Below are 12569 nucleotides of genomic sequence, written 5' to 3'. Positions count from 1 at the left end.
ACACTCAGAAAATGATACCGGACAAGCCTGGCAGGCCTCGGGTGACACGGGGCCATTTTCCTACCTGCGGGAATGCTGTATCCAGGAATCATCCACAGGAGGTGGTGCCGGAGTGAACGTGGTGGCAGTGTTGATGTCGCCAATGATCACCAGGGCTTCTTTAAGGGCTTGGTACATTCGAAGCATCTCATCCCGGCGCTGAGCCTGCTCAGCAGATTCCTCCATCAGGGTATTTTGGTCCTCTGAGGAATATAACTGTGCTAGGAGCTCTGAGTTTATGAAATCTTTAACCTGTCAGGTCACCACAGAAAAGTGAAAATGGGAATACATGAGTGATCAAATGGTATAAACTGGTTCCGATCCTGTAGACAAAGTCCATAACCGCCCACTCTGGGAAAAGATGCATGATGCATGATGTACACAAGATGTACGATGTGTATGCATCTGTTTACTCTTATTTTCTTCATTATCCTCCCAGTCCTCCCGACCAGTGCAGGGACACTTTCCCCCCCGTCTTATGGCTGTGGACTAAAGGAAAACCTACATCAGTTGGAAGAGGACTAAACTTTGCCATCACCAGAACAGGGCCTGTTGGTTATGCAAGCATTTCCACATTGTTGTCTGAGGCCGCTTGGCATAGAGATGAGGGCAGGTACCAGGAGGTAAGCAGCAGTATTTTCAGCAGAAAACAAGGATATAAAGAAACCTAGGTAATAACACAAGTTATCCATTCCTTGGTATTCCCAGTCCTTTACCTCGCTTTTACCAAAATCACTAGAATACTATTAAGATCCCAGGTTTCAATGTCAACTCGAAAGTGGAATGAGCACCAATAAGTGAATTTTTATTAAATAGAGAACCTTAGATAATCATGCAAGTTGATTTACAAAAAATAAAAAAATAAAAAAAGGATATACTTTCAGCTTTCTAGAAGTTTACAATAGAACTCCTTCACAGTAATGAGGACTGACATGGGTTTCCATAGTTAACAGATATATGGAAACAGACTTAAGTATGAACAATGTGTATAAGTCTTAGGGGAGTGGCAGTTAGTAGCAGAATGAGAACAGAGAGGATGCATACACTGCAGAGCACTGAGGGAGGGAGCACCAGCCGCCATATCTCATCAAATCAAAGAAAGACACACCATAATTTGATGTGCCACGAAGAAAGAGAAAACACCATTAATTAAACTATGACAGAATGCCAAGATGCTATTGAGTGTGACATGCATCTTCATGTCAAAACTATTAAATGTGAAACAAGTGAATGTGGGAATCAATGAAAGATGGTATGTCCCACGTACCTTCACAAGTTATCTATTTGGATTCTCACCACATACTTACGAAATGTATTATGATCTCAATTTTACAGATGAAGAAACTGAAGTTCAGAGAGTTTAGTAATTTGCCCAAAGTCACAGAACATTAAGTCAAACCCCAAGTCTTTGGACTCAAAGTCTAGTGCTCTTTCCGTTACCTCCTTACCCCACTTTGATTGAGTGCTTAGCAAAGACAATTTATGTTTAAGCATCATGATTGTAGAGTGGTATCGCAAGTATGCTGATTAACTTAGCCTACAAAAGTAAACCAACTTGGATTTTTCAGTTTCTCTGTTAAATGAGACTAATGCTTATCTAGAGTCACTGGATCTTTCTAGGAAAGACCAAAGGCCAGCATATTTAATTGTTACAAATTCAGGCAGACAGCAGCATAGCTGTCAGAGGCTCAGAATCCCTGGCTTGTAGTGAAATATGGAACCAAGAGATCATAAAAGTCGAAAACACATAGCTTTATTATTTTTTAAAGGTATCAAACTATGTAAATAATTCTGCTGATCAGAAAATTCAGCTAAGTCACAGCTTCACTGTGGTGAAATAAAGAGTATTCTCTCCGTATTTTGCAAACCAAGACTGATTCAAATGTGGAAGTAATCTAGTAGACAAGATGTATTTGGGCAACTGTCTAGTAGGGTAGAAGGTTTATGTGTGATAGCTGTGGAAGGTAAGTTTGGCCAGGTAACCTGAGGCCAGGTGTGAAAGCCTTGAACGCCAAGGAAAAGTGTTGGAACTGTATCCACTTGGCAGTGGGAAGCCATGGAAGACTTCTAAGCAAGTAAGTGAAACAATAAAATAGAGTTTAAGGAAAATTAATCTGTCTGTGATTGGAAAAGAATTTGTAAGGGTGGTAGCAGAGAGAAAGAAATCTGATAGAAGACCATTACAGATCATTTCTAGATGGTAGGGCTTTCATTTAGCAAGACTGCAGTGGAACAGAAAAGATGGGCACATATCAATTACACGATAGAGGAAATACCAGGTGGGCGTAAGTGCTGGTTTGATGTGAAAGGGCAGGAGCAAAAGGAACAAGGACACTTCAAGCACTGAGGTTGGGGTGAGTTGGAAAACAGAAAATCAAAAGTCAGGAAGGAGAGTTAAGAGGAAAGACAGTAAATTTGGCTTAAGGAATATTTCATTCCCCCCCCCCTTTTTTTTTTTTGAGATTTAGTCACTTTTAAAACATACTTGCAGGTACCCAAGGAGTCAGGGACATTTGCACGAACCTTCTGCCGCTGGGCATGTGCATGCACTCAGATAGATGATGCAACGCAAAACTCAAAACCAGACAATTTTCCTGGCATGGAACAGCAGTTGGGCTAAGCTAGTTTGAAGCTTTACATCTAACTGGAGTATCACTTAGAATCTATTAAACACAATTTAAAAGAAGGTCCTTCCAAGAATAGATTTAAAGCAGATCTGAATTAAGAAGCGACTGTCAAACAAACCACGAAATAAAATAATAAGGGCTTGTTTCAGCATTCTGATCAAAGATCTGCCTTGAATCAACTCTTCCACATCAGAACATGACACGCTAAAACTTGCCTACTATCCCAAAGATTTGGCAATGTTGTGAATTAATAGGAGCATCACTACTGGCACAGGAGAAAATGGCAGTACGGCGCAGTGGTTAAGAGCTCACGCTCTGCAATCAGACAGCTCTGAATCTGAGTCCTAGTTCCCACACTTAACTGTTCTTGAGCAAACAACCACCTCCTCCAGTCTCAGGCTCCTGATCTGTAAAATGGGGACAGTGGTAGCAGCTGTCTCAAGAGCTGTTGTGAGGATCAAGTGACAGAATGATTATAAGTTGCCTCGCGCAATGCCTAGCATTTCGTTAGTGCTCTGCAAGCAGAAGCTGTTCTTTCTAAAGCATGCAGACGAAATTGGCCTCAGGTATTTAGAGGGAGAAGAACACACAGAAAGCTATTGCAATGGTGCAGGCGTCGAGAGACATACACAGTTCAATACATAGCGGAAGCTAACGTTTTATTTTGCGCTGAAACAAAATTTTAGAAAGACTCTTCTCCTGCTAGCCTGGCTTTGGGATGCCACAACGGGAACAAAGGTAGGGGGACGTCAGGGAGTTTCCAGACACTTCAGGGACTTTCTGAGCAGTCTGTATGTCCGTGGTGCAAATACATAAATTTCAAGGATTCTGCATGACAATCGAGGCCCAGTAAGATCCCTTGGAGGTGATGGCATTTAGAATACACCTCACAGAACATGACATAAACGAATTATACTTGGATGCAAGACTTGAAATAATATTTATGCTTTTAATTATAACACCTTATAACCTATACATCTTGGTATGGTTCACAAAAAAATTCTCATACACAAAACCTCATTCCAGTTCAGACTCTACAGGCTAGATAAACAGGCATGACTGCACCATGTCGTCCTGCTCAGTGTAAAGGAATGTGAGGTCATTAAAAACGTTCCACATGTTTTCCTCTCTTTCTTACTTTAACCCTTCTCTATCAACCTGCAGTAGTTTTGGATCTTAAGCCTTCTTTGTCTTCATAATTAAGACCATTTTAAAGCCTTCATAAATAGAAGGGACATTCCTTGAATTTTCACACAATTCTGTTACTAAGGAGACCATTTCCTTAAAATCTGTTTCTAGACGGGAGTCTGCAACACAGTGATCACTTGCATTCACGTGAATATATAAAAAATGTAATTGAGCAGTTTAAATTTGCTTAGTTTGGGAAACGGGCTTGGTTAGAAGCTTGTGATTCTCTGAGATCTCACAATTCTTTCATGTCTGCTCTAGCTTCCTTTCTATTTCTCAGGGACGTATTTCTGCTAAAGACCAGTGATGTTTCTTGAAAAAGTGGCATCCTTTGCCTCACAAACCTAACGTCAAGCCAAAGAAGTTAGACACCAGAAAGCACCCACTATATGATTCCAAAGTTCAAGAACAGTCAGAGCTAAGATAAGCTATGCTGTAAGAAATCAGGAGCGGTGCCTTGCTGGGGAGTGATGGGGGAGCACGCAGGAGTGGGGGCGGGGGGGGGGGTCTTCTGGATCCTGGTCCTGATCTGTTTCTTGAGCAGGATGCTGAATTCTTGACCCGTGGAAACAAATCAGTGCCCTGGTATTTAAGGTGTACTTTCCCCTCAAATAATGAACATTTGAAATAATACTCGACTTCATGCACATGAAAGTTACAGTGAGTTTTGAAACGAGGGCACATGTTACTAATTTTCCAGCGAAGTGCCACTGGCCAAGGAGAGTAAATGTGGAGCTCCAGGGGTCCAGGGCTCCAGGCGGCAGCACGCACTCCAAGTGTGAAACGCCCCCAGGCTTCATATCTGATTCTTAAAAAGTTTCATAAAAACTTTACGTTCTATTTTGTATTATCTGGGTTTGAATTACTAGTTAAGATTTAAAATGTTGTTTCTCATATTCAAACAAACCCTGAAATCTTTCAGGAAATGAGCCTTCTGGGAAGATACACCAGATACGTGCTATGGGCAGAGCAGCCCCCTAGGTGGAGAAGGCTGAGCTCCATAGTTCGCCCATTCTTGCTATATGCGTTAACTAAGGATGAGATCTGGGTTTTAATCTTGACTCTGCCAGCCCCGCTATGTGACCCTGGGTGAGTCCCTTAACCTCTCGGCACCTCAGTTTCTCCATTTATAATCGAGGCGAAATACTGAGTGCCCGGTGGATGGCTGTCCCGTGGGTGCCAACACTGAACCGTGTACCGCCCTGCCATGCAGACTTTCACAATAAAGCTCGATTCTCAGACGGAGAATCTTCTGGTGGGGTGGGCTGCAGAGCAGAGGCCATCAAACTGTGCTTGCCCTGGGGGGCTAGGTGTGTGCGAACACTAAAGTCCCGACCAAAACTCCGCTGCTTCGGCTGCAGCCGGTCCCGAACGGCCGGCTGTCATAAACTTGCTATTTCTTTGTGCCTCTGTTCCCCAGTGCGCTTAAGCACTGCAACAGCTGTTCTGCTTCAACAAAGGCTTACAGTATGTCTGAGGCAAGGCATTTATTGCTGGCTTTAAACTTCTTAAATAATTCCATATGGAGACCTGAGTGGCAGAACACTTAATGTAAACTTTCAAAGGAAACTGCCCACCAAATTCTGAACTTTATAAAAGTTGGCTGAAACATATTCTTTTTCAGAAGGCAGGGTAGCCATTCCCATTGCAAAGAGGAAAGGCCACGGCACCGCTTTCGAAGGTGACTATCCACCGACAGAGGACCCCGTTGCAGGCATTCACTGGTGCGGGAGAACCAGCGTCCACCCAGCGCCATTTATAGAAGCAGCAGGGTTAAGTGGATGGACTTTAGCATGAGGAGGCAGAGTATTTGTTTTCTAGCTGTGATTCTATGATGGATTCTCTACCTTGAAGATCTCTTAACATCGAATAAACAACCAGCACATAGGCATGACACAGTGCTTGGTGTTCAGTGCGTTTCTGGTCCTTGTACTCAACAGGCCCCTTCCGGAGTGAACACAAAGGATTCAGACGTTCTGTCCAATAAGATGCCCTGAGAATATGGCATTTAAAAGAGCAATTTATATTTTTACGTCTATGTAATTATCAAATATATATAACTATGTATTTTGACATATCTAGGAAAAAAGCAAACAAAATAATACTCCAGGAAAAGTGGTCATCCGAGATACGTAAAACTATTTTCTGACAGATACAAAAAGTTAAATTTCCAACAACGATAACCATCATTTCGTAAGAATCCAGCATTACATGATGGTTCTGTTTTCTCCACATTCCTGTGAGTCTCAGCGTCAAGGTCCTCTTTCTCATTATTCTTGTGCAAGGTCTCTCTCAAGGCAGCTTGCAGAGCTCTACCTCCACGGAGAATTCCCTGGGGGGGCGGGGGTTCAGCCATTTCATTAAAGCCAACAAGCACACCAGTGAGGGGTGAGGGCAATTACCCCCGTGTTTCTTTGTGTATGTGTGTGTGTGTGTGCGTGTGTGTTTCTTGAGAAGGTGAAAGTAGGATAGATTTGTAAGAGGGTCTTTTTTTCTATTTCGTTTTAACTAATTAGTGTCAGGCAACTCCTCGTGCTATAGACAGTAAGTGCTATTTCCTGTGCCGATGATTTAATATAGTGCAGAGCAAAGCAGGGTTTGAACTGATGGCCGCACTAATGACTTGCGATAAAACAGTGAAAAGATAAATGATACTTAATCAGGAAAATGTTTAAATAAGCAAGTGCCTGGATATACCACAGCAAAACAACCTGAACTCATTTAAGTAAAATTAAGAGGGTAATTTTAAAAATACACAGACTATTTGTTTAGTACTCTGTATTTTTCAAAATGGCATACAGTCGCATTTATTACGTTCTCTGACAATTCAGTGAGGCAGCTCAGTGTTCTTATCGTAATTTTAGAAGTGCCTGACTTCAACTCAGAGGGGCCAAATAATTTGCTCCAGGTCACACAGCAGGCCATTGACTGAGCTTAAGAATACAATTCATGGTTTCCAAATTTCCAATATATTGCTTACCTACTGCTGATACTTCAAAGCATCCTAGCAACCTTGTTTAATTATGCAAAATCTTGCATGGGAATAGGGTTAAAAACCATGGGTGCTTAGAGCTTCTTCAAGAAGGGTTTCCTTCAAGGGGTTTCTTCCAGGAAACCTTTCTTCAAGGAACGAACACACCATGAACCACAAATAGAATGTCATATTTACAAATACAATTTTGAAAGAAATCTTGAAATACGGACAAAGGCTCTTTATAGTTCTGAAATAGGCAGGCAGCCTCATTGGCTTCTTATATTTTTTATAGTACTTCCATATATACTATCTTCTGAAATAAATCCCTAAGCCCAGGTACCTTTTCTACGATTCGTATTTTACATATGGAGGAAACGGATGCAAAGAAGTTAACCGATTTGTCTTGAGGTCAACAGAATCTGTAGCAGAACCAGGCTCAGAATATAGGTTTCTCCTGAATTCGAGTGTGTTCAGTAACTTTGCCAGCTAATTTATATGTGTTACAAGCAAATGCTCATAATATATCATCGATTTAAATAAAAGGTATCCCGAGAAGACAGCTAGAACTAAAAATGCTGGTGTCTCCTTTTCAAGAATCAGAAAAGCCTGTTATAAAACACTGCATTATAGCCTATCTTATCTAAAAGATAGTTTCTCAAATAACTTGTGATATTATTTGTACTTTAATAAAGTAGCTGCCAAAAGAACCGAACTAGATCACGTAATTTAAGTATCATATCCTGACTACTGTAAAGTAACCATGAAAAGGGAGGGATTCTGTACAATCCAGATCAACTGAGGGTTCATCTAGCAGGCACTTTAAGATCTGTGGCAATATCACCATTACCAGAAAAGAGAAGTTGACTGACTCTGAATCCAAGGGGATAGGGCAAAAAGCCATTTCCCGGGTGAAAATAGCATTCCATAGTTTTTAGAAAGTGAAAATAATCATATCAATGTATGTTATGTGTTTGTGTGTAGAAAAGAATAAATATTTTTTGCTTTTAATCTCAAAGTCTAGGAGCCGGGGCATCTGGTTTTATTGCTGCCTTTGCAATTAACTCACACCCTGAGCACAGCTGCAGTATTTTTGCTCTACTTTCTTGTGAGCAAATGCACACTCTTCAGGAGCAGATAGGCGATAGGGAATTCCACAGTACTGTGGCTGTAAGTTTCATGTTGGCTTCCCTAAATTCTCTTTCACTGGTCAGTCACTTGTCACTTGTAATAGAAATGAGGAACCTGGGTAATAGGTATTCAACCATCCAGAAAATATCACAAAGAAGCTGGTGAGAATATGAGCAGTTTCCACACTAAGATGGGTTAGAAGTTAAAATGAGACAGTTTATAATCACTTACATTATTGATCATAAGGTGCATTATTGTTTTTGGAATTAGATCTCGGATACATTTGTTGATGATAGACATGTAGGAGTCTACGAGGTTGCGGATGGTCTCCACTTGCCTCTCCAATTGTGGGTCCATGGAAAAGTTTTCTGCTTGGCCATTCTCATCATTTTCAGTCTAACAGAAAGGAAAGAAAACATGGATTATTTCACATTCGTTCAGAAGAAAAAAAATACCATACATTATCAGATGATCAACTTCTGCTCACTCTGTTTGGAGTTCTATCACTAGATGGTTAACATCTTTATCTTAAACATACCCATTAATTCTGAAAAGAGATCAGAACCAGGCAGTTATTCCTCTACTTTTAGCAACCCACAACCTAGGGGAAGCAACTTTCTGAGCGAATGCTGGGATGAATAACCAGATAAAGAGTGCACCTAACAACATACCTCTAGAGAACAATCTAATCTTCAGCCATTTGCAAGCTGGCCAAAGAACTGAATCCAAGCAAATGATGCAGATGTAAACCTCTGGGACGGGTCTCCAGGGATTCTATAGATTAGAAATAACCTTGGTGTTGTTCTGGAATTCCTAGGTCTGTTCTGGAATGGATCAGCATTTGGATCAGCCCAGGTTTTAAAACTAAATCTCCTAGGCCTGGCCTGGAGCCAAAATAAGAGATATAGAGAATAATTCATCTTTCCATGCACTTGCTGGAATTTGTTCTGTAAATTCATGCTTCTGTCATCACTACTAAAGGCTGGCTCCATTGTGGAAAACTTACAATTTTAACTTCCAACTTGTTACTCTTTGAATAAAACAGAACACATCTATACACAAAGAATTTATTTGTGCAACATGAGAGAAGCATCTGTTTTCTATACTATGGGACTTGAGTTAATTAATTTTGGCTTATCCACCAGAGGCTGGGCTGGAATGGCATCTTCATCATTAAGGGCTGACCTATTGGCTTGGCATTGAAATCAATTTAGAACAAATGGTCTCCATTTCAAGTCAGGTTGAACCATCTAAGCCCCAGAACATGATACAAATATTGTTAGTGGTCTGGCTACTTTCTAACATTTGGAAAGATTTAATTACAAATGCAAAAAAAGGGGGGGGGATAATTTATTGCTTCCATTGTAGACATGAAGTACTTTTCCTTGGAAATGTACATACTTTGATCTGCCAGGTTTTCAATCATCCTATCAGTTTTAGGCAAAGCCCTGTGCTTAAATGGATCTATAAATGACAAACTTTTCCTTTGAATCAATACGCATGTGTGAAAGGCATATTTGTAGGCCTACAAAGTCAGTAATAACAAAGAGAGAAATAGGTCCTAGTCATTTATACAGGCTTCTCTTGCTCAGAAATATCCAATACTTTTTAAAAATATTAAAATAATGTGCTCACTCTAAAACACAACAGTCATTTCTCCAATCTTGAGAGTATGGCCCCATGCTTCAGGGCGATAGTTTGAGGACATTTCTAAGGCATCTTACAGCTACTCCAGCAAGGTAGAGGAAGTTTCAAAGAGGAGAGTTGTTTGAAATGGTCTTTGGTCACTGAGAGAAAGAACTAAATCAAGTCTTCCGTAGTAAAGAACTACTTTTATTCTTAATTGGTGATATACAAGCACAATAGGATCTAGGACAAATGGGTATAAAGCTGAAGCCATAAAGTGGTAGGTAGAGGGAAGGTAAGCCACAGCAGTGAAAAAACAATCATGTTTCCAAACTCCTTCCTAGGGTATAAAAACTACTTCAAATGTGTTCCATGCTGAGCCCAAGTTGTAAGTCAGCAGTAACTGCAATGTCCTTTTAAGGATTATGTATTTGAAAGTGAAAACTTCAGGTTCAAATTCAGGCTCTATTGTGTACTGGTTGTGTGGCCACACTTAAGTTACTTGATGTAATTTAAACTCAGCTTCCCTATCTTTAGAACGGGGATACACGTCCCTGGTGAGCTTGTGGAAGCTAAAGGAGATAACACATAGGAGATGACCTAGCCAAGGGCCTCAATAAATGTTAGCTGCTTTCTTTCCTTTCTGAATATTCATGGAATAAGAGTTAGAGAGCTGCTTGACTCTCAACATACACTATGAAAATTTAAGGTGAAAACTTTGTGCATAAAACATTTTCAATTCAAGCAATATAAAAATGGCAAGTGTATTTTTTTTTTTTTAACACCTCCACGTTTTCCTTTGAATCAATACGCATGTGTGAAAGGCATATTTGTAGGCCTACGAAGTCTGCCTGGACCCTCCTCCTCCCACCCGTGAAGATCTTTCATCTTTCAGAACCTTCTGGACAAGCTCCTGATGGCCCCCCGACCCCGTCGCTCCCCCCCTTTGTACTTCCTCTGTGTCTTGTGTTCACTTTTTTTAAATATCCAGCCTCAGTTTATGCTCCTCTCCTATTAGATTCTGGTGTCTTGTTTCTCTCTCCCTTCTCAGCACCCGGCACAGAGCTTGATGCATGGGAGAAGGAGTTAACAACTCCACAAGAGGTTTACCTAAATCAAGGAAGCTGCTCTGGTGCATTCAGGGGTTCCAAGTGTGCCTGCCTACATGTCAGAGACACTGGAGACCAGAGAAACCCCAGGGCGGTGAGTTAGGACCCATGACTACTTGATAACAGTGAGAATGATAAAATGATTATGAAATTATGTATACAAATGAGAACAGATGACCGACAGCTTTGGGCGGAAAACAGCTTTTATACAAAGCGACATAAACCTCCATAATGGATAAAATACAGTTCAGTTTGTCTCTCTGATCTGAAATATACTGAGGTTTTGTTATGGTATTTAACAGTCGGGGGCGATGACATTTCAGTATCAATATTCCACCTGTCCCAGGAACACTTATTGAGCACTTGCTGTGTTCTAGGTACTCTGCTAAGCACTTTGCGTAGAAGATCCACACCACAACCTTGTTATTGTCAACCCACAGAAGAGCATGTTGAAATTTGTTCAGTAAGTGTAAGATGCATACAATTTTAACAAATTTCTTTTTCTTCCATAAGTATAAAAAAATCAAGTATTATGAAACAGTGAAACATTCATAAAACATCAAGTCAGTTTCATAGATAAAATAAATGTAGAAAGAGTTTCCAGGAAAAAGATGTCATTGAAATATTGCTATTTGTAAAAAAAAAAAAAAAAAAAGATTGAAACAAAAGAGAAAAGCAGAGTAAACAGTATTTTTAAAAGAACCTCCAGAAATATAAAACACCAAGAAATTATACCATCATCTGCATGTTTACATAGAAACACTGAATTTTCCCATTTCACACTACTTTTAACATTTAGCCTTACTTTACTTTTTGCTTATCAAAACATGCAAAAGACATTCACTTTCACTTTTTAAAACCAGATGCAAATAATAAGGAAAGTGTCAGAGTGAATGGAGAACACTGAATGGATTAATTCTCAACACACACACACACACACACACACACATACACACAAGAATTATTCCAGAGTAACCCGTAAAACAATTTGAAGTTCTCTTTAGCTTTTGGAAATAATATGTGGTCACATGCAAAGTTTAACTACTCAGATAATACCATGGACGTGACGGGGAGTCACAGAATTCAGAATGCAAGTTGAATTTCTTTTCTGATTTTAGAAAGATAGAAGAAATACTTGCCTTTTCTAATATAGCTAAGATAAATGGGGAAAATATGCATAGATGGACTTTTTCTTTAAACTGAGTAATTTCAGAGAGCAAATGTTCCCTTTTCTCTGACCCAGTTCTAACCAAATTCTCTGTTGTTTTTTTCTGTATGTATACTGTGTATGACTATGTATTTTTTCTTTGTTTAAATTATAGGATTGCAATAGGATTCTTTGCAGTCTAAGCACTGAAGTGACAGCTGTTTATCATTATCCTCATCAAGGGAATGTAAAATAAAAATAGTAATTTGTCTCTGATCTTTGAGGCAAAAAAGAATGGTCTGCAAACATTTAACCTTTTATGTGCAGGTTCATTGATGCTGTTTACAAAATGTGAATAATATTGTGAAAACCAGCTTTCTTCTGAAAAATACAATGGACAGGCCTTCCTATTGCAATTTTGTTCACAAACAGCTTTTGTGAAATCTAATGCAACTTAAACAATGAAAAATAACAACTCAGCACTGTAAATGGTTTATAAACAATATTGTAATTTTCTTTCTTATGAAACTATTTGCACGGTATTCAAGAACCAGTCTGTTTTACAACATTTTAATTTAAAAGATTTCTCCTAGAGACTTAATACTTTAGCAGGTGAGAGGACGAAATAGCCAAATCAGAAGTAATTCCCACCATACCTTAAAGCAACCATTATAGGAGATCTGGGCTTGATGGGGGATGTCTATTTTTCATGTGTTTTGTTTTCATCTCTT

At 39.8% G+C, this 12569-nt stretch overlaps 1 protein-coding gene across 7 annotated transcripts in view; it reads right to left on the bottom strand.

Moving 5' to 3' along the window:
* Positions 1–12569, bottom strand: part of DNM3 (dynamin 3) — a 539814-nt gene that overhangs the window by 26680 nt on the left and 500565 nt on the right. For all 7 annotated transcript variants that reach the window (XM_078077964.1, XM_078077966.1, XM_078077967.1 and 4 more), the window contains 2 exons: positions 8188–8352; positions 65–291 (listed from right to left, as the gene is read on the bottom strand). In XM_078077964.1, the coding sequence (XP_077934090.1) occupies positions 65–291; positions 8188–8352 (392 nt within the window). The remainder of the gene's footprint in view (positions 1–64; positions 292–8187; positions 8353–12569) is intronic.

This window comes from Halichoerus grypus, chromosome 7 (assembly GCF_964656455.1).
Source record: "Halichoerus grypus chromosome 7, mHalGry1.hap1.1, whole genome shotgun sequence".
In the NCBI taxonomy this organism is placed as follows: Eukaryota; Metazoa; Chordata; class Mammalia; order Carnivora; family Phocidae; genus Halichoerus; species Halichoerus grypus.
This window is presented reverse-complemented; position numbering and strand designations above follow the sequence as displayed.